Source organism: Dysidea avara, chromosome 13 (assembly GCF_963678975.1).
Source record: "Dysidea avara chromosome 13, odDysAvar1.4, whole genome shotgun sequence".
NCBI classification, from domain to species: Eukaryota; Metazoa; Porifera; class Demospongiae; order Dictyoceratida; family Dysideidae; genus Dysidea; species Dysidea avara.
Genome location: NC_089284.1, coordinates 1,678,929 through 1,706,516, shown reverse-complemented (window position 1 = coordinate 1,706,516; position 27,588 = coordinate 1,678,929). Strand labels below are relative to the sequence as shown.

Genomic DNA, 27,588 nt, shown 5'->3' with positions numbered 1-27,588 from the left:
TCCATGTAAGAAATAGTAATTTCATTTTTTTTGTGCCAAAACAACAATAATATTTTAATTATTTACATACAAAGCAGTTAGCGCATTTAAAAAAGTTCCTCTTTCTTCAACTTTCAAAGTCACAACTATAATAGAAGATCATAATACATGCGAAACACAATGAAATACTAACTTGCTGCATTGAAAAAATCAAAACTAGGTTCAGTGTTAAGTCGTAATGCAGCCTGTTGAAATGCTCTGCCAAATTCACTACAGAACAATGATGAACACCATAACAGAAGCTAGCATCTTAAATCACATACTTTTTACATGAGTCATCTGCATAAGGTGGTAGTGCAATAAGGATACAGGTACCTATTGTTTTTGAAGTCATACAATTACGTAATGCCTACAAGTGTATGTTACCATCTTTGCTGCTAAGAGGAGCTGATAGTAGAAATGGTAGTGATCTAGCCTTTTTATTCTGTGTGTTAAAGAACAAGAATGGTTAATGCAAACATGTACATTGATCTAGAAGCACGTATAAAGCAGTTTTTTTTTGTTGTTGTGATGCATTCCAAAACAGATTAATATCATGGTACACACACGCGCGCGCGCACACACACACACCAAAAATCCACCTTGGAGGCATCTTTGACTTAAACATTCTTGCAAGAGTATAGGTCCACTAATGAGTATCAGGTAGAGAGGAAACCTTTGTTCTCCTTTTGGTGTCTCACTGACAGTGCAAGCTGTGATTTGTGGTAGCGTGTAATGGCTTCCGTAACAGGAATCATTCATGTTTTCCATAGTGACTAGATTAATTGCAGAGGTGCTTCTCATACTGATATTTGCTTGTAACATTGTGTAACAAGCTGAACATAGCTGAGATTAAAGTGTAATGGCCACCTCACTTTTCAGTAATTGATAGTTAGGGCAAACATTCAGGTGCAAAATCAAATTTATGATATGTCTGGTGTCATTTTTTTTGATGCGGTCAGCAGTCATTGCATTATGTTATTTAGTTAAACAAACAAGTAGAAGTAAAAATTTAGGAATCTCAAGTTCGACTATTAAATGTCTCCACTAGAGTATCTGCAAATTGATATTAAAATTTATAATTTTCCTTGTACTAGTCTACATGCAATTCTTACTACTTTACATTTACATTGATCACTTATTGGGGAACATTAATACAGTATGAAATGCTCAAAGTTACATATATCAGCAAGTTACATATGTCATTACACAATACAGTATCTCCCTTCTACTAATCGTTTCAGTAAAAGCACACCTGAAAGTATCACAGTACTTTGCCTCATCAAAATGATTGAACCAATAAAATACCCAAAACATTCTTCTCACAAAGATGAAATCTTTTAGCAGTGAAAGATGATACCACACATGTGAGACTATTATGAACTATTCTATACCCCTGCCTACCATTCTATTATTACCAAGTTGATTGCTTACTGTTATTACTGATGTTTCCATGAAGAATCTTGCTAGCTTGGCAAGTGCGATAGGTCTTGAAAACAGCTCTGAATGCAACGTGCCCTAACATAACAGAATATAGGTAAAACACAAATATAGTTCTGAAGAACTTTACCTGCTCCACACAAGCAAATACAAATGGCCCATAACAAACAAATTGTTTCATTTCTGTAAAACTCCTTGCTTGGCTAACTATCGCTGTTTGCTTTTAAGAGATAAAAGGTCATCGTGAATTATAAAGTATATACGTACATGTTGAGCTGAACTATCACAAACATTTAATAACTCATGAATGGAACATTCATGAAAATTGACTCATTAGTACTGTTTGACCCACTACAAAAACATTTCATTCAAACGTCTGACTTGTGACTAATTTAAGTTTTCACTACACATTTCCTATGGGAAAGCAGACTTGTAATGGATCTAACCAACCACACATCTGCTCTTGGCACCTTGCCCTCAACATTAATCATCTGGTTGGCTGAAATGCTATTTCTCTTTATTTAAAAATCCACTTTTCTTTTTGGGTGCTTTTTCAGGACTCAGCTCAACATATAGTGGATACACTTCATTCATTGCATAGAATAGTATCATACATACATACTAACAATTATTTAAAACAACTACCTGTTGCTTTGCTATTTCCAATCCAGAAATTAGCTGCTGGACATTACCCCTGTATGAGCAAACAGTACTAACATGTATTTCCACAAAACAATAGGTGCTGAGTACTACTATTGACCAAAGATGCATGATCCTGAGTAATGACACTACCAACACTTGGTAAACACACTACTAATATTTTTGTTAAGCGAAAATCAGTAAGAAAAACAAATGAAAAGTCTGGACACTACTCTATGTACTAGTACCTTACCAGACGAAGTACTAAGAAATGTTACCACACATACATACCTAGACAAAGCATCAAGTGCCTTCAGAAAATTCAATGAGCATTCCTGGCTCTGCAATGAGGAACACTGAGTATGCATCATAATATTTGTGGCTCACATTTTGTTCCATTAGAGCAGCAACACCAGACACAACATCAACTGCACAAAACTGCAGAAATTATTACAAAATTAATGGCTTCAGAAGCACATGCAATAATGTGTGTGAAATTACCTGTGTATGTGTATACATGTATACAGTGTGTATCAACACACCTTATTTTTGAACCCAAACTGAGCAGTGAAGGAACCGTAGCAGATATCATCCAGACTATACAATCAAAATGTGATATAATTGTTGTTAGTGATCACAAAACTGACCTATATTTTCTGGCATGCTCAATGATCCAATCTCTCAAGTTCTCTTTGAACTGTTTGTCCATTGCACAGAACTTTTGCTTGCATTGCACCAGAGGTAGCCTGTGTATGGTTTACATATTTAATATTGTAGGTAGCCTACAGATGTATGCAGTGATATTTTCAGTCATCCAAAGCAAACACAATGGGCATGCATTCAATAAAACCGTACCATTTCACATTAACTCACAAATCAATATAATAGGTGCACCAACATAATTATTAGAGTTGTACCGATAAGAAAAAAGCCGATGTTCCAATAGTTGATATATCGGCTATTTAAATATAACTAATATCAATAGTTTTAATTTATAGCACTTGTTGAAAAATTTAAATGAACTTAACAGACGATGAGTATGCAGTAAGTTTACTGAAATAAGAGACTAATTACTTTTGTACTTGTAACAAGCTCATGTTGTTTTTTTAAAAAATGAATAACAACATCTCAGCATGTTCTACTGTTAATTTGTTTCTTTGTTCTTCATATAGAATACCAGCCCCGGAGAACAATCTTTCTGATGGAAATCTAGTTGGTGGAGAACATAGATATCACTTTGCTAATTTAGCCAAAAGTATCGATCAATTACAGCCCCCTTTCCTCCATCCATCAGTATCTGTGGTGGCTCCACTGTCCTGCAAAATTCTGTAAAACATTCCCAAACTTTACTTGATGATGTATTGGAATTAATAAAAGACTCAGTGCGGAGTCTCTTACTCTGTGTCTCAACTTCAACATCTGTGTCCACAACATTTTCAATCACACATTTCCTAGCCAACCTGTTAGCTTCCCTAGAAAAAAAATGTCCTTAAATCTAGGGTCCAAACAAGTGGAAATAAATAGTAACTCAGACTTTTCAATATTACCAAACCTGGTTTCTAAAGACTTTAACATTTCTCCTTTCATAGATTGAATGCCAGAGTAATCCTCGTGCTTATTAAAAGTTTTTTCTAAAATTGTAACCATTGGAATTAAGGCATTGGTATAGCACTAACCCACGCATATAATGAAAATTTGTAGGCCTTCAGTTGCATAGCTGCGTGAATCGCTACAACTTTCCTAAAAGCTATGCTTAGTACTAATCTTGGCTACAGTTATCAGTGATTTTCAAGCCACTATGTTACGCGATGGCAGAGGAATGGTAGGTTATCGCCGCTTACTTCTAATCGATGTTTACAATGCGCTACGCATCCCACACCAACAAGACTTCACACACCAGGTCAGTAAAAGGGTAGTAACAATTCTATGGATTTCTTTTCCCTACAGGCCTGACAGATACAGCTGAACCACTCTTCGTCAGGAAGAAAAAACTGCCATCACTTGCTACGATGAAGATAACAAAATGGGAAATACATAGATTTGTAATGCTAGTATTTATCTGTATTGCTATAGAATTTCGCTGTATTTCATCCAACAGGTCAATAAAACATCGATTTGAAGAATTACTTGTTTATCAAAACTGCACAGCGCAACTTGTGCGTGAATGATGTAGCAATATATGGCAGACTACAGTTAGCACTAAAGTTCATTCTACATGAAACTATTATGAGCAAGGTGTGTAATATGATACATAAAGCTGCAGCATGAAGAGACGTGCGAGACTTCTTTCTCGATGGTGCTCAATGTTGTTCAGTAAATCCTCTAATAATATGCTCTTCTTTCCAAGCTTTCTCAACTCAGGCAAAAACTAAAGGATGGGAAGTGCTGACTACTATATGAGGAGGCAGTGCAGACGCTAAGGCTTTAGTTGTTTTCGTATCTGTGACAATGTACATGGCGGAATTGTACCACAACCTAAGCTTCCATTTATGGTCTTCAGTTCAGCTGTAATACACCCTCCTTGCGCTTAAAAAGAGGTAGAGCTTGTCTAGTGTATATATAAAGTATATCATTGATTATTAATAAACTTGACTGCCCTGTTACTATGTGCTGAACTAAAATTCATATTGACAAGAACCAGGAACGTCATTGTAGGGATGGGTTTAATACCAGCCAATCTGGTGATGTCCCTTGCCAGTTATTTCCTGTAAAGATAAACATATAGCTGTTATACAGTACTCAGCCTTGTATATTAGAGACCATCTTATACCGGCTCCCCTAACTTTGTGGTACAAATTAATACTTACACAATTTTGGAAGTGTTTATAATTTATGTATAATAATTTAGGTATACAGTCATCTGTAATGGTACACTTTCCATACAATGGGTTGATCATGACTGTACTTTATGGCAGATGACTAGTACTGTATCATATGTTGGATATGTGGAGTTATGGGAGTTTCTTCAACAGTGATGTATATGAACTTAGCCTCTTCATGAACGAAATAGAGTTGGATGCAACCATACGTACCTGAAGCAGGACAACCCATTCTTCTCAGCCTGGTCAATAGTTATGGTGTTTTCGTTGGCAGTCTCCACAACATTTATCTGCTTTCTTTGCAGGTGTTCACTGCATTCAACCTGGGTGGATGATGCCTGGCTACACAGACAAACTGCTATTAACTCTTCATGTGCACACTTGTCCCAAGATGCCTCAGTGGAAGTATCGTTCATTACTCAGCAGTGTAACATCAATATTCTTGTTGTTATTTCTGAATATATGAGCAATGTTGTTATACCTTGACCTGTAGTACACAAATGGCAAATCTAAATGTGTGACAACTTTTGATTTTTCAACTGTACTTTAGAGATTGTGTCATGCAGTTATGATGTAACCAGCCGCATATGACATGACCAATAATGAGATAAAGCAATTATAAGTAAATCTTTGGTAAGGTTTCTAACTACTATAAAGGTTTCCAGTGTACTTACCGAATCCTTACAGCCTGTTCACATTTAGCATGATAGCACGGTTCAGTTCGACTCAGTTTGGTACAGCCTATAGTATGTTCACGTTGAGCTGAATCCTGAAAAACAGCTAAAAATTAAATGTGGATTTTTTCTCAACAGAGTTAACATTTCAGCCAACCAGATGATTATTGGTAACAGCAAAGGTGTCAACAACAGACACGTACAGTTTGGCTCCATTACAAGTTCGGGAAAGGGCTGTAATGGACACTGTATTTGTATGGCTTCATCATAGGAAATGTATTGCGAAAATTTTGATTGGCCGTAAATATTATGTCAAACATTTGAACATAAAGATTTTGAAATATTTTTAGCGGGTCAAGCAGTACTACAAATGAACCAAATTTCAAGATCGTGAGTAATTGCATCCATGAGTTATTAAACTTTTTTGAGGATTCAGCTCAACGTGAACATACTATAGTATTGCCTCTGTTCACACTATGCAGTCTCGCTCGCTAAGTCATCCGGTTTCCATAAGCGCACAATAAAATATTAATTAATTTGCTTACTAAAATTGGATGCAGTTCTTGCCCTTCAAGTCTCTTGTACTGGAAGTCTTTCATTTCAACAAGACAGCAATAGATAGGCGGCTGTGTAGAGCTGCAGAAATCGCACCACGAATCAAAGTGAGTAAAACAGTAACTGTCACGACGACAAGTAGTTCATAACTGTCATTAGGCTTTCTTTCATGCTGAACCTCACGTCGACCAGTGTTTCTGAGCCCTTCTTCATTGCATATTGAGTTTATAAAATTATTTTGTGCGCCTGGTGAGTAATTATCATACTGTACCACGGTGGCCTGGTTCAATTGGGTGGGCTGGCTTGGTTTGGTTGGGCCCGGTACGGACAGTGTTCACATTGCACTTTTTATCGAGCTGTACCGTTCCGAACCGTGCTACTGGGCTAGTGTGAATGGGATGTTAGAGATCATTTTGGTTCAAGAGCAGCAATTATTTTCTAGTCAAATCAGTTTGATTTGGAGTAAGCATTGTTATGCCACAATGTTCAGTAGTATAAGCTGGCAATGCCACCTTCTGCTCGTAAACTGTTTGCAACATACATAAAGTGGAGTTCCATCGTTGGTTTGTCCTGCTGTAATTTGTGTTTTTTGATATCTAGTCTTTCTCATATTTGACCTAACTTGTGGTAAGCCATAGTAGAGTGTTTAAAATTCCCAACAATGCTACAATAGACTGCAAGGAGATCACATTCTGACAGTACACCATCATTTACCACTAATTGTAATGTGTGTGCAAAACAACCCTGTGCTTCATTCATAGCTCTCTGCATGTTGCTAGCATTATCTGCTACAACCAAATGTACTTTGTCTTTAGAAATTTTCCAGTTTTCATGGACTCTACAGCTCAACCTATTGCCACTCAAGTGTGTGATCGTTCCGTCTTTAGTGCATGGAGAACAGCTGAGGTATGCTTAAATTCATTCTCCAGGTGTCAGTAGTCATACCAAAAACTCCTTTTTAGCAACTCAAATAATTTCGTGTCAATGTTTATCAGTAAAATACTTCCTGCTAGGAATCTTGTACCTAGGCTCAATGGTAGGTAAGACGAGTGAATCCTACATCAGAAACAACTGATAATGGGTGGTAATCTAAAGCCATCATCTCAGTGATCTTGATATGATACTCTGCTGTGGGATCATTTATATCCCACAGCTTTATGCGTGTCTGCGTTTCAGCCAAAGTAAGTTGGTCTGTCACTCTTTTTACTTTACTTCCTTCTTCGCTTCGTAATCACTGTACTTTGTAGGATGTTTCTTTGTAGATGGTCTCTCATGTTTGTCATATTAAAGTTCTTGGGTGTCTTGGAAATTCGGTCGCCACACATCTCACGATGAGCAAATCGCTTGTTACTATCTAAGACTATTACTTTTTCTCACGGCATATTAACACTTCAACCACTTTCACACTTTAGACAATAAACACCATTGCGCATGCATTTAAAAAATCATTAGCCTACCCGATTATTTTATTACCAATAGCCGATATAGCTATATCGGTGTAAAAACCAGTAGTAATATCGGTATCAGTGCAACTCTAATAAATATCGGTATCAGTACCGATTTCACAATACGATATATACATATATAAAATTGCTTGTTAGCAGATATCTTAATTCACTTAAGTACTATAACCGCTCAACTGTTGGTTTGGCTGATCTTGTACCAATTGTGGTTAAAGCGTAAAGAATTCATAGTGGCCAAGGTTTTGATTCCCAAGTTAGGCTGTTTTATTTCTTTGTTCAGACCTTTTCACAAGTCTTTGTTTTCTTTTTACAAAAATGTTTTGGAAACCAGATTTTTGCATTTTTGTCATAATGTTTTAACATTTATTGTATGATTCATACTAAAAACTTTTGTTCAGATGCAACCCAACAATAAAAATATTGGTATCAGGTAATTTTGATTAGTTATCAGTTCATTGCCTAATTTAGCACCTTTGATAGGAACCAAACGTTAAACATCAGTACCATTCATGTCCTACAGCATGCATGGTGATATGCCAAGAGCATTATGCCATCCTGCAAGTATAGGGGAGTATGTAGGTACTACAGTAGTATTTCATATAGTATTGTGCACATCAAACAGTGCAGTAGTAGGGATTCTTTCCCTAGAATGACCGGCATCAGCCAAAACGCTGTTGATAAAAACCATTGTAGAAATATCATATGTACACAAGCCAACCTAAAGCACATTTAAGGAAGTAAAACCTGGAGAGCAATTTTTTTTTAAATTGCCAAAATACATTTTGGTTTGCCTGCCTGCCTGTCAGCCAGTCTAACCAGTCACAAGCAAATGAAGCAGTGCATGACCACCATTTCATACCACAATAACGAATTCATGGGTGGCATGTGCCTTCAACAAGTGTCTGCCTTCTGCACTTTGTCTTTCCTTTTATCTTCAATTACATGGTTGTTGTCTTCATAAAAGGAGTCATAACAAGGAATGAATATTTCATATCAAGACACTCAAATATGTTGGAGTCCCCCAAATAGAGCATTGATTTGCAATCCATGACGTCATGTGGATATTGTGAGGATGGTTTCTGATCAATGTTGCTTTTGTAAGAAAGTGCAAGCCTCCATACTGTATGATATAGATAGAAAACAGTCTGTCATTATAGCCTAATACTTAAAAAGCATTGAGCATGTAAATACCATATTTACCAGTGATGTAACGAGATAGCCTGTTGTTTTAACAGATTATTATACATATCGTAACCATCACAGTGGATGCTACTGACAATATATATACACACACACCCCATTTCTGCTAAAAATTCTTGTAGTTTCTTTTGTCCTTTTGTAGTCCACACTCTAAACCTATACACACAAAATGCAGAACATGAGATATAATCAGTAGCATATACTTTACCTGCATGCTGTGTAGGCTGAATGGCACAAGCTATCATATAATGTCCAGTGTCTGTATAAAAGCAGACGTAGTCTAAGGTATCAATGTTAAGAAATTGCATTTCCAATGCCATGTAAATACAGTACACACAAAAGCTAAGATACTCATTATCAAATGTAATCTTCAATGAGTTGACAGATAAACTTGCAGCATCATCATCACCACTATTACCACCAAGTCAATATAACAATATGTGTAACAGTAATACAACTCACGTCCGATTGTGCCTCAACACTTGTTGTTGTAGCTCACCAATATCATTAATGTACCTCTCCCTGTAAAAATACATGTAAAAATACATGTCTTACTACTCAGTACAACAGGTAACCTCATTTCTTTGATCCCTATCAAACTTAAAATCACAACGGAAAACTTGGACGATTCACATCAAATGTGTATGGAAGCCTCACGCAGCACTAGCGTGAATTGACACCTTGCATTGTCAGCAAAGATAAATGGGACACAAAGGAGGACACAGGTAAGTCCATGATGCATGTACTATGGTAAGCCAAAAGGCACTTGTTGGGATGAAGCAATATCGAACAGTGAAAAATCAAGTGCGTAGCCTTAGCCATTACTAAGTTATCTTGTCTAAGGTATCAGTCAGGCAGGCAGTCAGTAGAAAATTCTAAATAAAATTTCGTAGCAACTTTTTTGAAGTGCTTTGGAGGCACCTTTGGGCTTGAAACCAATACAGTTGACCCTCAGTTGGAAATGACTGTTCTATTAGAGTATTTTTAGTACAAGTTCTATTATAGCATTTCAACAGAGCCCTATGTATAATAAATGTACAGGCTTTATTATCTGAACAATTCTAAAGCCTTGTTGTAGGCTACTAGGACAGAATGCAAAGGCAGTTACCATTATAAGAATGTTTCATTGTGTTCTATTACATCAAAAATCAACACACTATGTGCATAGCTTACTGGTCAATCTTGTGGTGAACATACTGATCTGTAAGGCCAAGAATTGCCCACCTAGTAAAAGGATAAGACCACATAATACAACACAATTAGGGTGACTGCTTTATTAGAGTATCTCAAGACCACTGACTTATGTAATATTTTTTAATGGGTGTGGTCTTTCCATGCCTCCTTTTCAGCATGCTACTAGCTAGTATGAAGCTTGGTCAATATGATCGATCACAATATAAAGATTTTTGCATAAGCATAATAGCCAACACAGCCACAGGGAAGCCGCATCATGCTATCACGAATCAACACCTTGCATTGTCAGTGAAAAGAACTGGTACACAAAGGGGGACAAAGTCAAGTCCACGATACATGTATTGTATGTACTGTGGTTGGCAAAAAGGCACATCTCGGGATGAAGCAACATCGAACAGTGAAGAAATCAAACCCATAGCCTTATCTATTGTCAAGTTATGCTTGGATGGAGGCATCAGTCAGTTAGTCAGTCAACATAACATTCTGGTAAATAGAAATATTTTAAAATTCCACAGAAACTTTGTTTGGGATTGGTCTGAAGACATTTTGGGGCTTGGCTGTGCCTAACCAATGCTGCTAAGCCGTCACGAAAAAAAATTGAGGCTGGTTTTAGGGTGATATTTTTGGCTGAAATTAAGCCCAATTCTTGATGATCCCTAGTATATAGTACAGTAAGGTACCATACTGTACAAGTACACAGAAAAATTGGAATTTTCAACTAGAGTAGGGACCATAGCACATCAATAAAAAGTACTGAAACAAGTTGGAGTAGCACACGATATTAAATCACAGTAAAACAATAAGAAGTGTTATATCCCTACTGTGCTCAAGATACCGAGTAGGGATATAACACTTCTTATTGTTTTACTGTGATTTAATATCGTGCACAACTCCAGCTTATTTCATTACTTTTTATTGATGTGCTATGGTCCCTACTCTAGTTGAAAATTCCAAATTTTTCTGTGTACTTGTTTGTTAACTTTTTTTTGTAAATAATTATTATGACTGTTGAACCCACGCGTTCGCATCTGAAATGGCACCATGTACCCCAATTATCATCTAAAAAGTGAAGTATCTATTGCGCTTCGTTGTCAGCTTTGTTCAACCTGTTACGCAGCATTTCGAATCAAGAACTGTTCGAAAAGCATCTCTGCAATCCACGCATGCCGAAAGAAATGGGGTCACGCGTGCCCCTGTTATATCAATTATCGTCTGAAAAGTGAAGTATCCGATTACGCTTCGTTATTGGCTATGTTCAACCCGTTACACAGTAGTACAAATCAAGAACTGTTATGATGATACATCAGATATATATGTATATATGAATGGGTGGATTGAAGAGTCCTGCTGAGATCACTATGTTGCTATTGGTAGATGAGAAACTAATATGTGACCTTTGGCTTTGCTACCGGATCACACCACTTAACAATTCATTATCTGGGATCACTTCACCAGCGATTTTGCCAAACAGCAAAATCAAGATACATACCTTAATAAAATAGTCACCATGATACAAAAATAGGTAAAATGTTGGTCATATTAAAGCAGACTAAAAAGCAATTTAAGGGACATATAGCTATGTAGGAAAAACATGGTATACCATAGTATATCGTTGTTATCCTTGCTCATCTTCCATGCTAAGTCGTAAACAACCAATGATGCCTGGATAGGTTTATAAATAGACATAACCTCTATACATCAACACTGTATACTTACTGCTGTCTCATGGTAATGAAACTCGTTGTACTTGTACATTACTTCTTGTCTACACAATCACACATATATACAAATATATCATTGGCTTTGAATACAAACATACTTTCGTTTCTTCCATAGCTGTTTTCGCTTTCTTTCTTCAAAAGATCCCTGCATGAATATACAAAAGTAGCTTGTACATAGCTCTAGTTTAAAACTGATTACCGTTTTTCTTCTCTTATGTTGAGGACCAGAATCTTCATCACTAAAGTATTCATCATCATCACTGTCACTCTCATCCTGTGTACAAGGCACCATCATTAAACAACAGAGATGAGTGTTTTAACTTACCAAGTAAGCAAACACTTCCTCAAATTCTGGTATACTGAGTTGAGTGGCATCAGCTGCTCTGATCAATATATTTACCTAACACAATGTATTTCTACATGACTATTTATTGCTTGGACCCCTACTTCATTTTTAAAAAAAAATCATATACTAGTAAAGTGGGAAATTACACAACGTTGATTATTGACAATATAATAATCATCACAGTTAAGGTTACGGGATACTGTAAACCCCACATGTACACTATCAATCATTTTTCATGATTAGGGGTTGATTTTTTTCTTAATGCATTGTTATCAAATATTTATGCATTCTTGACTTCTCATTAATTGACATGGAATTCAAATGTTGTTATGGAAACATGAGTTGTCCCCATGCCAATCAGTGAAAACTATGAACCAAAAATCAGACCAATGAAGAAACATGAGAACTTACTAACAATTCTAAGATTTGAAGAACATCACTTGTGAGGGACTGACAAGAGGATTTGTGAATAATGTGTATAGTTGCTGAAATATGACTACAATATGGCCTAAAGCAAGACACTGTGGTCACAAAATTATTTTTTTAATTGATATCACAAGCACTAGAAACATTATTTCTAACAAATGGCTCCGTCAGGACCTAGACAAGAAGCCAAACTAGTAGTCTGTTTATACAAAATGTTAACAACTAGTTTGACAGTCCTGATTTTTGGTTCAGGAAAATATCGCCATTAGTCAGCAAAACTACGCATGCGCTTACAGGTGCGCCAGTTGCTCAGTGTGTTGTTTCTATGTTATCTTGTACTGTACGTGTGTTTTCTTGTACCTTGTACCTGTCCAGTCAGCACGCTATGATTCTCCCAACAATTTAAGCCTGTTACCAGCTGATACGCAACACAACAACACCAAGCCCGCCTTAATTACGTAATAAAATTTTTGTTTGAAGTTGCTCAGTATCCCGTAACCTTAAGGATAACTAAATAATTGCTCATCCTTCCTTAATCAACTATGTACATGTATTACTAATTTGATATTATCGCTACCCAGTTTATTACACAACATACAAGTGAAACAAGAGATGAATGATGGTTACAGCATAGCTCAGTGGGAAAATCCCTACTTTGGCAAGTTATAACAGTTCATTGCCAAAGAAGGGATTTTCCCATCAAGCTACACTGTAACACTATTATTTATCTCTTGTTTTACTACTTTTAATTCCTACTTCATCGTAGTCTTGAACCTATCGTGAAGTTACAGGTATCTATCGAGCATAAGTGCTTTAAATAAGTTTGTGGCATCTAAATATACTGATCAAGGAAAGTGTTGATGGGGAAAATTAACGCCTCAACATAGTTTCATTCAATGAAGAATATGACAACCAGCCTGACTGAAGATAAAAGAAAAAGGCGAGGCGCAGAAGGCATACACTCATCAAGAACCCCCCAAAAGGCACACGCCACTGGTGAGTTTGGTATCGTGGCATAAAATGGTGGCCATGCACTGCTTCGTTTGGCATTCAGCCTTGCAACTGTGGTCAGGCAGGCAGGCTGGCAGACAAAAATTCAAGTTTTGATGAATATACATTTGTTAAGTTTCTATATCCAGCCACCTATAAGTGTTTTCTTGTTTTTAATGTTGTATTTGATGTTAATACTATTCAGTAAAGTGATTTTCGTTTCAAAAGATGTCTTTAGAACGATTTTTAAAGGCAGAATTTTAGGCGGCACGTATCACTTTTGGGGTTAAACAGTATTACTGTAGACAATTCAAATCAACAATTAACATGTGATAATAGGGTCATTCCATACTAAGTCAACAAAAAAAAATCCGGACCCCTTTCGATTTTCGTGAAATTTGGCACAAACGTGGCCCCTTTCAAGAAACTTTCTCACACCAAAATTTGGCTCATTTCATAAGTCTCCCTTTAAGTTATGACCACTCAAAGTTTCTGCTGAAAATTTTATTTTGCTTACATGTCTTCAATAAAATGGCCATAACTTTGCTTGTGATTGACGTAGAAACATTTGGTTTAGATTTTTGAAATGCGTGTTAAATTTTCTTTCAGGTGATATATGATGTTTTATAATTGCTCAAAGGAAAAGGTCAAACCACAAAAATGTAGCTTTTCCCTTTGATCTTAATTTTCAAAAATATATATTCTTTGATTAAATTTATTTTTGGTTTACATGTTACTCTAATACCCATCATTCATCACTGTGAGTTTAAAGTTGGGACCAATAGTAGATCATGAGTTATAAGTGTTAATGTGTAGCCTTGTAATCACTGCTGTTTGTATGGTATTTTCCAGTGTAATTTCCAATACCAATTGCAAGTTACCTTATATTAGTATGTCAAAAATCATTTTATGCATTAAAATAGTTAGGGTTGTATTGACAAGGGCTCAGTACACTGAAACCATACTAACAGAGCCACTTTTAAAGCTAAGAAAGTTGGAGCAATAATAAGGCTGCCTAATAAAAGAATCACTGATTATGTTTTTGCCGTAAGTTCAGTGTCCTATAATCTTATTATAGAGGTAGCTATATTTATAAGGAATTAACTGTACAACTAATGATATTCCAATGTATTCTTTCAATTTTACTTACTGTACAATAATATTCGGCCACAGATTATGATGATAGTTTCCAATCTTATACGCGTGTATAATGGATGCAAACGACATGCACAGTTATTCATACATATGTACATGTAAAGTGGAATTGAAATGCCATGTCTTAGTGATATCCAAAGCTTCTTGGTCTTAATACCTAGATAGCTGCTTCATATAGTTGCATTAGAGTAGAAATATTCTATTTTAAGTTGGCCCTTATAAAAAGGTGGCCTTTAAGGTAGCTGCTAAGATATGTTACACTGTATATCACTCTGAATCATACTCTGAAAGGGAATGCCTACTACTGCATGGCCACTTAAAGGCCACCTTTATATGTTTGAACCTATAAATAATGCCTTTGCTGGAAAAATGTACACTTCTAAAACCACTATGTATTGTCTTACTCGTCAAATTAAAAATTTGATGGAATAGAGTGGAAAGTGGCCACCTGTATAGAAAGGCCACCACTCCAATAAGGCCAATTTTAAATTGTTGCTGTACACTTATGCAAATGTATTAAGCAGCTACCTACACATTACGGCCCATAAATTTTGGCCCTAAGTTAACTGGCTTAAACCCCATACATCAGCTGTATCATGATAAAAATAGCAATGTAGCTCATAATTTGATTCTATAATTAGAATCATAGAAATTTTCCATAGAAATTACATTGTAGAAAGGTTCACTACAGCAATTGCACACTGATCCATATCTATAGCTTTAAGTGAAAAACATCAACAATCTATTAAAGAAAGGGTCAACGCAACTAACTTCAAAGTTAAATCAGAGCATTATGGTAAAACTTGAGACTGAAACTGGTGCATATTGCATGACAGTCTCTACAATCATTCACATCGAAACTTGATACACTGATATCAGTACACAATTGAATTTTTGAAGGTATAAGTTGAAAAGAATGTTAATACTACATCAGTTGTTCATTACTACTTGTTAGAAAAGCTCTAGTAGATTACAATATTGAAACATTCATGCCTGTGTGAATGCAGCTACATAACATTGTTTTATTTGTAAGTGTTTCAAATTACAGTGGAACTTGTCTTAGCAGCCACCTGTAATGAAAGGCCACCTTTCTATTAAGGGCCAACTTTAAATTGTTCAAGTAAAAGATTTGTACACATCAAACTATATAAATAGCCACCTACATTATTAAGGCCAACAAAAATTGGCCTTACTGGCTTAGACAGTTTCCACTATAGCTACATTTGTGTATCAAAATACGTACTTGCATATCAACAATCAGCATTAAAAGCTAACAGTAGCAGTTACTGTAGCTAGTGAAAATCTCATCAAGTTCAATATTTCACTACTATATGATGAAATATTGAACTTGAATATTCGACTTGGTGTCATAATCAGAAACAATATATACAAGCTTGATAAGGGGTAAATTACTTGAGTATATGTATTTAATTACAAGCTTTTACAGGGTTTTCTTACAAAACATAAACAAATTAACTTTACTTACAAACCAACAATGTATAAAATAATTGTGACGTACTATTATATAAAGTTACTTGCAATTGGTATTGCATCTTAGCGTATTTGAACCATACAAACAACAGTGATTACAAGGCTACACATTAACACTTATAACTCATGATCTACTATTGGTCCCAACTTTAAACTCACAGTGATGAATGGTAGTTATTAGAGCATCATGTAAACCAAAAATATAGTTAATTAAAGAATATATATTTTTGAAAATTAAGATCAAAGGAAAAAGCTACATTTTTGTGGTTTGACCTTTTCCTTTGAACGATTATAAAACATTATATATCACCTGAAAGAGAATTTAATAAGCATTTCAAAAATCTAAACCAGATGTTTCTACGTCAATCACAAGCAAAGTTATGGCCATTTTATTGAAGACATGTAAGCAAAATAAAATTTTCAGCAGAAACTTTGAGTGGTCATAACTTAAAGGGAGACCTATGAAATGAGCCAAATTTTGGTGCGAGAAAGTTTCTTGAAAGGGGCCATGTTTGTACCAAATTTCACGAAAATCGAAAGGGGTCCGGATTTTTTTTTGTTGATTTGGTATGGAATGACCCAATAATCACTTGAATTGTTTCAAATAAAAGTTAGCAGTGAAAAATAATTGTATCAGTATCCTTCGCTTCAACCCTAATCTAGCACATTAAAGATAAATTTCAACCCAAATCATTATTATGAACATTTTACATTTGAGTTCACATTTGAGTAGGGAACATAGAAATAAAAAGCAAACAAGAGAGGCCATCTACACCTGCAGCTATGTATACTAGTGGACTTTAAACTGTAATTCTTACTTCAGTCACACACACAGCCTGTCAACAGTATAGCCGATTAAAATTTAATGTCCACTAGTATAGCTGCAGGTGTAGATGCCCTCCTTTGTTTCATTGCTTTTTATTGCTATAATCCCTGTAAAATTTCTTATTTTTCGTTACACTTATTTTCTACTTTCTTGTCATAATTGACCCAATGCATACTGCATCAAAGGAAAGAATGATGGAAATTAATTGCATAACTGAACATGCACCCCAACTACCAATTACTGAAATGCAAAGTGGCACCATTTTAGTTATTTTCCACCTGTTATAACAGCATTAAACACAAAGAACAGTATGAGAAGCATGTCTGCAATCAATCTAGTCACTACAAAAGTATGACTGAATGCACATCCCGGCTATCAATTACTGAAATAAGAAGAGGTCATTCCGCTTCAGTTTCAGCTATGTTCCACCCATTATAATGAAGAACAGTGTGAGAAGTGCCTCTCATACCAATTATGTGTATTTTCTGTCGGTTGAATGCAATGAATTAGACAGAAAATAAGCTCCCGTACGAATACTATGGGTCACGTGAGCCTTCTCACGAGATAGTATGGTTTATAAGTGAGGTCTGTGGTTTAGTGTTCACTCTACGCCACGTGTTAGTACAAGTGGGCTACCTGTTACTTGCTGCGACTATGGACGACGATCAATTTAAGAAGCTGCTGGACCGCATCGAATCATCGAACGCCAATCTGGAAGCGAAATTCTCGTCCCAGCTTAATCAGCTCCAAGAGGAAGTCGCCGCCAATCAAGCCAGTTGCTCCCAGGAGGTGATGACGAAGCTGGGCAAAAGGCCGTACCAGTTTAAGAAGAAGGGAAACGAGGCCCAGTTCACTTTTAATGAAACGGTAGACGACCGAATCGACGCCGCCAAGCAACACTTGGATCGCATCCCTACTCCGGACGAAGCGACCAAGACAACTGTGAAACGCGCCGTTGCAGAGTTGGACCAGGGTAAGGAGGCCATTCGTGTGAGGCAGAAGCACATCAGGATCGCTGACCGCTCTGATTGGGACGTCGTCGAAGAGTACATTGCTGATGAGCTTGCTTCTGACTCGGACGACGAGAAGAAGTTATACAAAGCTCGCAAGGAGCGAGATGCTAAGAAGAAGAAGGCAGCAACAGCCTTTAAGAGGAAGCCCAGACAAGAAGGGGCCATGGCAGGGCAGACCAGCAGTGGAGGAGCAGGGACGAAGTTGTCTGGCAACAGGACAAGGCCGATTGGACCCTGCTATAATTGTGCAGGATGGGGACACCTGGCGGCCTCTTGCCCTAAGGGTAAACAGCACCTGTATCCTTTGAGCCAGCCTGTAGTAAGTGGGTTAGATCTGGCTGGTTGTAATGTGTATGGTGATGTAAGTGTGCCAGCTGATGGCAGCGTACCAAGGCCAGTACTGTGTACCAACAGTAGTGCATCCAAATGTGTTGATGACCCAGATAAGCAAATTGCTGAGGTAAACCTTTTAACTGAGGGTCACAAGATAGGGTGTGGAGGTCAAAAGTCTCCTCAAAAAGAATATTCTGATAAGCCACCAAACCTGATTGGTGATGTTTCTGACAAAGCTGGCGAAAACAGGCCCTTGTCAGTAAATGACCTTGTTAAGGTAACAACAGATTGTGTAGTGGGGAATAACGTAGATCCAGATACCCTACTCAATCAGGTCGCACTTGAGCTCGGCAAATCTTGGGAACATGAAGAGTATAGTACCCCTGCCCAAATTGTAGATGTCCAGGGTAGGCTAAAAAGAAATCTGGAATTTTGGAGTGGGGTAATTCATGCCCCTAGCCCAGTCATCGACTGGATACAAAGCGGGTATAGGTTACCACTAAAATATATGCCATCCCCTCTGAACAAGTGTAACCACAAATCGGCAATAGATAACCAAACTTTGTTGATGATAGCATCCGAGAGCTGTTAAAATACAGATGCATACGAGAAACTGACCAAAGACCCATAGTGTGTAGTCCCCTGTCTGTGGTGGCCAACCGTGAGGGCAAGCTAAGGCTAGTGCTTAATCTTAGGCACCTAAATCAGTTCTTGCGGAAAGACCACTTTAAATATGAGGACCTACGTATTGCTACGCTTATGTTTGAGAAGGATGATTACTTAATCAAATTCGATCTGAAATCTGGGTACCATCACCTGGACATATTTGAGGCTCATCAGACCTACTTAGGTTTTTCATGGCCGGTTAACCGGATCCCCAGGTATTTCGTTTTTACTGTCCTGCCTTTCGGGTTGGCTACTGCTTGCTATGCCTTCACAAAATTGTTAAGGCCACTGGTCCGGTTTTGGAGGGGGCAAGGTCTGAGGGTGGTCCTGTACCTGGATGATGGAATACTAGCAGTAAATGGTTTAGAGTTGGCCGCCCAAGCAAGCAGGCAAGTACAACAGGACCTGGCTAAAGCTGGCCTTATCGTAAATGAATCCAAATCCCAATGGCAACCAGTTAGAAAGCTTACCTGGCTAGGCTTCGAGATCGACCTTGAGCTAGGACAGCTAACAGTCCCAGATGGTAAATTGGCATGCTTGTGTGAACTACTACAGTCCCTCTTAGGGAAAACGTTTGTCTCAGCTAAAGTACTAGCAGGAGTGGTGGGCAGGATTATCTCAATGTCACTGGCCCTGGGACCAGTTACCCGATTGATAACATGTAGCCTTTACACAATTCTGAACTCTAGAGGTTCATGGTGTATGCAATTACAGCTGTCTGATGAGGCTAAACAGGAGTTAGAATTTTGGCTTGCTCAAGTCAAGCAGCTCAATGGGCAGAATCTTTGGCCTAAGCCATCAGCAGTGAGAGTAGTTTATTCAGATGCCAGTGACACAGGTTATGGTGGGTATGCTGTTGAGCATGGGGGTCAAATTGCCACTGGCCAGTGGGATCTGGAAGAATCTCGTCAGAGCTCTACGTGGCGAGAGCTCAGGGCTGTTAGAATGGTTCTAATGTCCTTCGAGTCACAACTTCAAAATGAAAGAGTTCGCTGGTTCACTGATAACCAAAATGTGGTAAGAATCATCTTGCATGGAAGTAAAAAGCCAATATTACAGAGAGAAGCCCTGGAAATCTTTAATATTTCGGTAAGGAGCAGGGCCCGGATTGAACCAGAATGGATCCCTAGGGAAAGTAACCAAATAGCTGACTACCTCAGTAGGTTGATGGACTTTGATGACTGGATGTTGAACCCGGTAGTTTTCAAGGAATTAGACGCCCTGTGCGGTCCTCATACAATAGATCGATTTGCTGACTGGTGTAATACCCAACTGCCACGTTTTGATCCCCGTTATTGGTCCCCAGGGGTAGAGGCCGTAGATACCTTTACGTCTGATTGGAGCTCTGAAAACAATTGGTGGTGCTCCCCTCTGTACCTGGTCCCCCGATTGCTGCAGCATGCCAGGGCAACTAAGGCACAAGGTACTCTAGTTGTCCCCCAGTGGAAGTCAGCCCCCTTTTGGCCCCTGCTCTTCCCGGACGGTTTACACCCTGCCAAGTTTATAATAGGATTACGCCTGCTCCCCCAATTAGAGACATTGTTTTTGTCGGGCCGCTCTGGGGGCAATTTGTTCAAGGGAACCCCTAATACTCCAGTACTGGCATTGAGAATTATTTTTCACTAAGGGAGCTGTTCCTGGTAAGAGAACCCCTATGCAAGGATACTAAATTAAAATTTAAAAATTAAATTAAATTAAAAAAAAAAAGGTATTAAAAATATATAAAATAACAATAAACGAATAAATAATTAAGCCAGTAGTCACAGTTTGGGGGTCTGGGAGTTCTCACCCAGAATTCTGGTCCCAGTCTTGTGGACTAGTAAAGGAGAGTAAAGGAGTGGTGTAGCCTAAAGGGCTGGTACTTATGACCAGGAGGTTGGTCACAGCTTAAAGGTCTGGTACTTATGACCAGGAGGTTGGTCACAGCCTAAAGGGCTGGTTTTTGTACAACTGGAGGTTGGTCGCAGCCTAAAGGGCTGGTATGTACGACCAGAGGTTGATCACGGCCTAAAGGGCTGGTATGTGCGACCATAGGCTGGTCTTGGCCTAAAGGGCTGGTATGACGACCAGAGATTGGTCATGGCCAAAGGGCTGGTATGTATGACCTGGAGGTTGGTCACAGCCCAGGACTGGTATGTATGACCCAAGTGAGTGGTCACAGTCTACATTGAGGGCTGGTACATATGACCAATGGGAAGCTTTAGTCTAGAGGACGGATGTGTTTGATCCTAAGGTGTATATTCAGGTGGGTATAGCCCCAGGTTGGTCACAGTTGTGGGAGCTGGTATTGTATGGCCTATAGTCACCACAGCTGAGAGCCCAAAAAGGGGCTACTTGTAATGACCTGCTAGGTGTGGTATGGTCTCAGCCAATGAGTAGAGATGAAAAGTCCTGGCCAGTGGGATGGGGCTGCTGTCAACAGCTTAGTAAGTGGTAGCAAGGCATCCAATGGGCTATACTCCAGGGACATTCCCCCTGGGTTGTGAGGTGTTCAGTATTGTCTAGTTAAATTTAATTGGTGCATACTAATTTTCACCGATTCTAGAGGTCCTCACACATGGGTCATGGACAGTACTCAAGGAGATCCAGGATCCCGAGCTGCAAGACCTGGCCAGTAGGCTCCCACAAACAATCTTAGGAAGCCGGGCAGAATCTACGGTGAAAAAATACTTGTCTGCCTTTAGAAGATGGAAGAGCTGGGCGCTGCAGCATAAGATCTCAGTAATCCCAGCAAAAGATCATCATGTCGCTCTCTACTTGCAGCACCTGGCAGACGGGGTGGGTTCCAAATCAGCTGTGGAGGAAGCCTGCAATTCTCTGGCGTGGGTGCATTCGACTGCTGGTTTAGTCTCACCAACAGTTTCCTCGTTTGTAAAAGCGACACTAGAGGGCCTGCAGAGGTCATTGCCGAAGCCAGTTAACAAGAAGGAGCCACTGACAGTAGAGATCCTTGCGAAAATGGTAGAAGACGCACAACAGAGTGGAACTTTATCTGACCTCCGTTTGGCTACAGCATGTTTATTATCATTCGCAGGTTTTCTCCGATTCAGTGAGCTGGTCAACATCAGACCTTGTGACATGGTTTTTGAAGAGGATTATCTGGTGGTTAGAATACCTCATAGCAAGACAGACCAATTGAGGAAGGGCGACGAGATTCTTATCACCAGAACCGGGAGATCTATCTGTCCAGTTGCTAAATTAGAGGAGTATATGGAGAGGACTGGTACTGCGAAGCAAGACAAAAGGTTCTTATTCCGCCCAATCTGCAAGGCTAAGTCTGGTGATAGACTGAGGGAGTCAGGGTGTATTAGTTATTCGTGTTTAAGAGATCTCTTTTAAGGCGAAGCTTAGGCAGTTGGGATACGACCCGGCTAAATTTGGTTTACATAGCTTAAGGGCTGGCGGTGCTACTAGAGCAGCCAATGCAGGTGTGCCAGACAGGCTATTTAAAAGGCATGGCCGATGGAGATCTGAGAATGCCAAGGATGGCTATGTGGAAGATTCCATTGATAAGAGGCTATCTGTCACCAACCAGCTTGGTTTATAAAGAGAAAGTTTTTCTTGCTTCAAAAAATTTGTGAGTTTACTATGCTTTCTTTGTAACCCTAGTGTTGGTTTAAGTTTTCATTAACAGTAGCCCACGCTTGGTGTGGCACAACCCAAGTTGTAGTTGTAAGTGTAATAGTATGGTGAGGGAGGTGTATTTTCTGTCAGTTGAATGCAATGAATTAGACAGAAAATAAGCTCCCGCATGAATACTATGGGTCACGTGAGCCTTCTCACGTGATAGTATGGTTTATAAGTGAGGTCTGTGGTTTAGTGTTCACTCTACGCCACGTGTTAGTACAAGTGGGCTCCCCCCCCCACCCTCTCAGTACTAAGATGTATGTGTTCATGCATTGTTTTTCTCTTTAACTATTTTTGCAGATGAAGTGGCCACCACGAGAAGCTGGAGCATTACATATTTATGTAGTAGTTAATGTAGTTGTTTTGTGCGCACACACGAGAGTGGAGCTCTTTCAAGGTTTTTCCTGGTAGGCAAAAAAAAAAAAAAAAAGCCTATCAGGTTTTTCCCCGAGGTCGTCCTGGGCTGGACGGTCTCAAATTTTTTATTTCTGTTTATTATTACTTGTGGCTAAGCCCCCACTCTCCAGTATGTATCCACATTGGTAATGAAAAGTTCTCTGTATGTACTGTAGTTGTAAGTGTTGGTTTAAGTTTTCATTAACAGTAGCCCACGCTTGGTGTGGCACAACCCAAGTTGTAGTTGTAAGTGTAATAGTATGGTGAGGGAGTGGCTCTGCTGTTCGGGGCCGCTTATATTGGCTTCATTGTCACGGCTGACAGCGTCGGAATTTGTATTAACATGAATCACGTAACCGACCACGTTGCCATTCTCGCTGGCTACTCCGTTGGCTTCCTCGTCTTGAGACATTCTAATCTGTCTTGCAAGAGTCAGCAGTAGTGCTTCTGAAAGTTTCTGTAATGCTTGTAGGCAACTAGCCAGTGTTTCCAACAACTGGTGCGAACCGTCATCTGCCATCTTGAGAGCTGTTGAAAGGACTGTCTAGGTATTCGATTGTGGGTTCATACACATGCGTAGAATTCAATAGCTGGTGGAGAGCATTGAAAGGGCAATGCAAAGAAACATGTTGACTGAACCAGAACTCCTGAAGTACAATCAATCCAGTCACAGGACAGAACTTAAAGCACTGAAGCCATTGACATGTTAACTAGTATTTTTTAAATTGTTAATTTAAAAATGAAGTAGGGATTTATGCAATAAAAAGTAATGAAACAAGAGATGAATGATGGTATTACAGCATAGCTCGGTGGGAAGTCCCTGCTTTGGCATTGAGCAAAATAATTGTTATATATAGCTAATGTGCCAAAGTAGGGACTTTCCCACCAAGCTATGCTGCAATATCATTATTCATCTCTTGTTTCACTGTTGTATTAAGAGTATTGCGAGTCAGCCAAGCTAGACCAATAAGGGTGAGGTCATATTGTTTACTGTTAAGTAAAATAGTAAATTGTTAAGAGGTGTGATCTCCATACTCTATCGCTATTAGTCCACCTAGATTTTTATTTGATGAGTGTGGTCGAGAACCTATCGTGAACAGGATCACAATCACATAGTTGCAGATATCTAGTTAGTATACCTCTTATAGTAGCACCAGGGCTGAAGCGCTTCTGAAATCCAGCTCTGAAATAATCCTGTGGAAAATTAACCCCTCGATTTGGTTTTGTTGGATGAAGAAGACAAGCAGCCTGATTGAAGACAAAAGAAAAGACAAGGAGCAGAGGGCCTACACTCATCGGAACCCCAAAGACACATCCCACTGGTGAGTTTGTTATTGTGGCGTAAAATGGTGACCGTGCGCTGCTTCGTTTGGCCTCTAGTCTTGTGACTGTGGTCAGTCAGTCAGGCTTTATTTGAAGTTTGATTTTTTTTAAATTCTATATCCTGCCACCTGTGTGTTACAATTAATGTTGTATTATATATGTGACCGTCTCAGCGAAAAACCCGTCTAGTTCGCACAATTAAAAAAAAAATTATTCACTCACCATTATTTGCAGTGTCCAAGGAATGGATCACCAAAGTTTCAGCCTTTAGTGGTGTGGAGTTTTGAAATTACAGCGCTAGAAAGTAGGAAGAACAAGGAAATCGATTTGTACAGTGACTATACTAAAAATAAACTACAGGAGCTTGCATTCGCAGCCATAACTTCCATTTGGATTAGTCTACAAAGTTGGAATTTGGCTTACAATGTTCACCATGGATTGGCAGATCAACCAAGGTATAGTTTTAGCCTTGCAGTCACTCGCGCATAGGCGTATGAAGGCAGTTGTAAGAAACGATGACGATCTTGTCTACGTTTACTGCATCATAAACAAACGCACGTGACACCCATACCGTTGAACCTACAAAAACGAAACAAAGATTTTCGAACTCTCCATGAGCAGGTGAATAAGATGGTATATAGTTTTAATCGATTTGAGTCTTCCTTCTTCGAGTACTGGCCCGATAAAAACTTGCATATTTTTTTCTTGTAGCATGTGTAATTTTACTAATTATTTTTAAATTACAATTTTCTCAATACGCATGCTTGTGTGAACTAGACGGTTTTCGCTGAGACAGTCACATATTATATGGACTAGTACAATTTCGTAAAGGTGATTTTTGTCTAGTAAGATGTCTTTAGGATGATTTTCAAAGGTGGAATTTTGGGCAGCACGCTAAAAATTTTCAGGGGATCCCTACTTAAACAGTACGGTATTTGATACTGCAAATCGACACCTACACAGCAGTGGAGAAAGAAAGCCGCACAAAGGAAAAATGCATGCATTGTAGCTGCTGTATTGGGAAAAAGGCACATCTCGGGCTGAAGGAGCAAAGAAAGCAATCCACAGCCTTATCTACAGGCAAGTTATGCTTGGCTGGAGGCATCAGTTAGTCAGTTAGTAGAAAATTCGGTTAAATAATTTATTCTTTAATTTCACAGAAACTTTGTTGAAGGGTCTGGGGTTGCTCTGAAGAATCTATAGGTTTGGCTATTCTCAGCTTATACTGTCAAGCTATTATGAAGGCTGGTGATTGAGCAAGAAAGCCCAAACCCTACTATACAATAGTACCCTTTATAATTATAATAAAATAATCATTCATCTGAGCCCCAAAAGCAAAATGCCATGTGTGAGCTTGGTATTGCAGCATAAAATGGTGGCTATACAATGTGTCGTTTAGCCTCAGTGGAGGTTGGACACACTTTAAGAATTAAAATAAATTATACGAAAGTCTCTTTTTATGGAGCGGAAAAAACAGTTGAGACATTCGTCATTTCTGTGAAATACCAAATAAATAATTTTAGGTGGTGCTTAAAGCGTGTCCAACCCACTCTGGCCTCTAGTGTGACCAGACAAGCAGACCAAAAACTATATGGTACTTTTGTATGGATTTCCATAGGTAGGTGTGGCATTAAGCGATTCTTCTGTGTAGGTATGTATGTTTTGTTGTCCAAAATTTTTGTGTTGATTTTCAACAGCGGTGTTTTGGGGGTACCATAGGATAACCCTACTATTCAGTACCATATGAGTGCATCTCAGTGGTATACATATTGTGTCAGGCAAATTGGTAGCTATGATATAAACTTCATTGGCAATAATTTATTACTCACTTGTCCATGATTATAGATATTTTCAAGCAACAGTGGTCGATAGCTAATACAATAAAAAAATTGTGATAGCTAATATATAATTTGTTTTGTAAAATTATTGACAGGTTACCATACATCATATTTACTAGATTTGTGCCACCATAGGAGTACTATTTTGATAAAATCCTTTGAATAGTGCCACACTGCAGTATTAATTGAGGATGCGCAACTACTGCTTTTAACCCTATCATTACAAGCTATTCCATAACATTATGTAGTTTTATAAACAATCACATGTTGCTACTTACTGTATTTTTTGTATACAAGACCTTTCTTTCATTCAAGTCATTGTAGCAACATCACGCGGTCAGTTTACTAACTAATATCCAGAATTTTGATTATTTGAGACAGCCGTTCAAGCTTACTAGGACAATGCCTTACTTAAATCAATATGGAGATGAATATTATAGGTATGAAAACACTAGCAATGAGCATATATAGTGTGGTAACATTTGAAGGCGTAGCACAAATTGAGTAAACATGGTATGTACAATGAAATTACATATAATTATACTATTACCTGTCAATAATGTAGAATTTCACATCACTTGTTGGTTGTAGTAGCTCCAAAATGTTGAAACACCCACCACAGTTTACCATCACGACGCACTTACTCTAAGTACAATCCGCCCTATGTAATCAGGACGGTTAAGATTTCCGTACCTCTTCAACATGAGCTGCGTAAGCCTCTCGCAATTCTGTTTTTCCAGACACTGGAACCAATGTATACCGGATATCATCGTTCTTAAAGAGCAGTTGCAATATCTTTGCACAGCACAGTGAGTCCACTTCAAGCGATACGAGGAGTAGAACTCTCTAAAGAGTTGCCATGGTGGACGTTAATTGAAAAACACGCTTCTTCATATACTATTTATGAAGCCACAGGTTTAATACAAAGAGAAATTTTTTACCTCATGTTTTATCTTAACGTAAAAATCTTCCTTTAGTCTTTCAATGATCATATCTTACTTGTGTCTTACTCCAAAAAGCCTAACCCGCCAAATATTACTTCACACGTGCGTATGTAGCGCCCGCCCTCAATATCAGTCTCAAGAGCCATGCGCTCCTTTTATTCTTGGATACGTTAGTAAAGAGTTCATCGGAAATGGAAGAAAACAACTTTCTAGATAGCGAAGCAGATGAGTCAGAGGAGGATGGAGGAGGTGATGCTGCCAGTGAATCAGAGGAAGAGGAAGAAGAAGGAGAGCAACAAGCGGAAGGATTGATCAATAACCAAAGTGAGGAGTCGGCGAAAGGTTCTGACGGAGAGAGCGGCGTGGAGGAAAGACGAAAAAGAAAGAGACATGGTAAAGATTTTCATCTTCCTCTCTCCAAGTTTTCTTAAGTGGAAAATCTTTACTATTTATGGTATATAATGTATAATGTAGTTTCTACGTTTATATCT

At 38.5% G+C, this 27,588-nt stretch overlaps 3 protein-coding genes and 2 long non-coding RNA genes across 6 annotated transcripts in view; 3 read left to right on the top strand and 2 right to left on the bottom strand.

Annotated features, from left to right (window-relative positions):
• On the bottom strand, positions 1–27,236 carry LOC136243496 (cell division control protein 45 homolog). 2 transcript variants are annotated; one of them, XM_066035003.1, is made up of 25 exons: positions 27,095–27,236; positions 26,847–26,999; positions 26,704–26,798; positions 26,145–26,187; positions 12,049–12,123; positions 11,923–11,997; positions 11,822–11,868; positions 11,719–11,767; positions 11,603–11,664; positions 9,982–10,032; positions 9,271–9,330; positions 9,160–9,219; positions 9,017–9,088; positions 8,905–8,964; positions 2,745–2,843; positions 2,640–2,694; positions 2,485–2,535; positions 2,389–2,438; positions 2,104–2,152; positions 1,589–1,678; positions 1,453–1,536; positions 406–463; positions 303–354; positions 173–249; positions 1–125 (listed from the first exon to the last, which is right to left on the bottom strand). In XM_066035003.1, the coding sequence occupies exons 1-25, from the start codon at positions 27,143–27,145 to the stop codon at positions 55–57; spliced, it is 1,689 nt and encodes a 562-aa protein (XP_065891075.1). In that variant the 5' UTR covers positions 27,146–27,236; the 3' UTR covers positions 1–54. The 2 variants fall into 2 exon arrangements, with proteins under 2 accessions (XP_065891075.1, XP_065891076.1); XM_066035004.1 differs by lacking the exons at positions 9,017–9,088; positions 9,160–9,219.
• On the top strand, positions 1,658–4,223 carry LOC136243497 (uncharacterized). The gene is made up of 2 exons (XR_010694880.1): positions 1,658–3,997; positions 4,045–4,223. It is a non-coding gene; the product is annotated as an uncharacterized lncRNA (long non-coding RNA).
• Positions 3,196–6,159, bottom strand: LOC136243498 (uncharacterized). The gene is made up of 2 exons (XR_010694881.1): positions 3,496–6,159; positions 3,196–3,423 (listed from the first exon to the last, which is right to left on the bottom strand). It is a non-coding gene; the product is annotated as an uncharacterized lncRNA (long non-coding RNA).
• Positions 17,612–23,220, top strand: LOC136243342 (uncharacterized). The gene is made up of 2 exons (XM_066034864.1): positions 17,612–18,267; positions 22,897–23,220. Exons 1-2 carry the CDS (start codon positions 17,612–17,614, stop codon positions 22,898–22,900), a joined length of 660 nt encoding a protein of 219 aa, XP_065890936.1. The 3' UTR covers positions 22,901–23,220.
• The window catches only part of LOC136243495 (transcription elongation factor SPT6-like), a 46,603-nt gene continuing 46,217 nt past the window's right edge, over positions 27,203–27,588 (top strand). Inside the window, exon 1 of the mRNA XM_066035002.1 lies at positions 27,203–27,490. Within this exon, the coding sequence (XP_065891074.1) occupies positions 27,289–27,490 (202 nt within the window). The 5' untranslated portion in view covers positions 27,203–27,288. The remainder of the gene's footprint in view (positions 27,491–27,588) is intronic.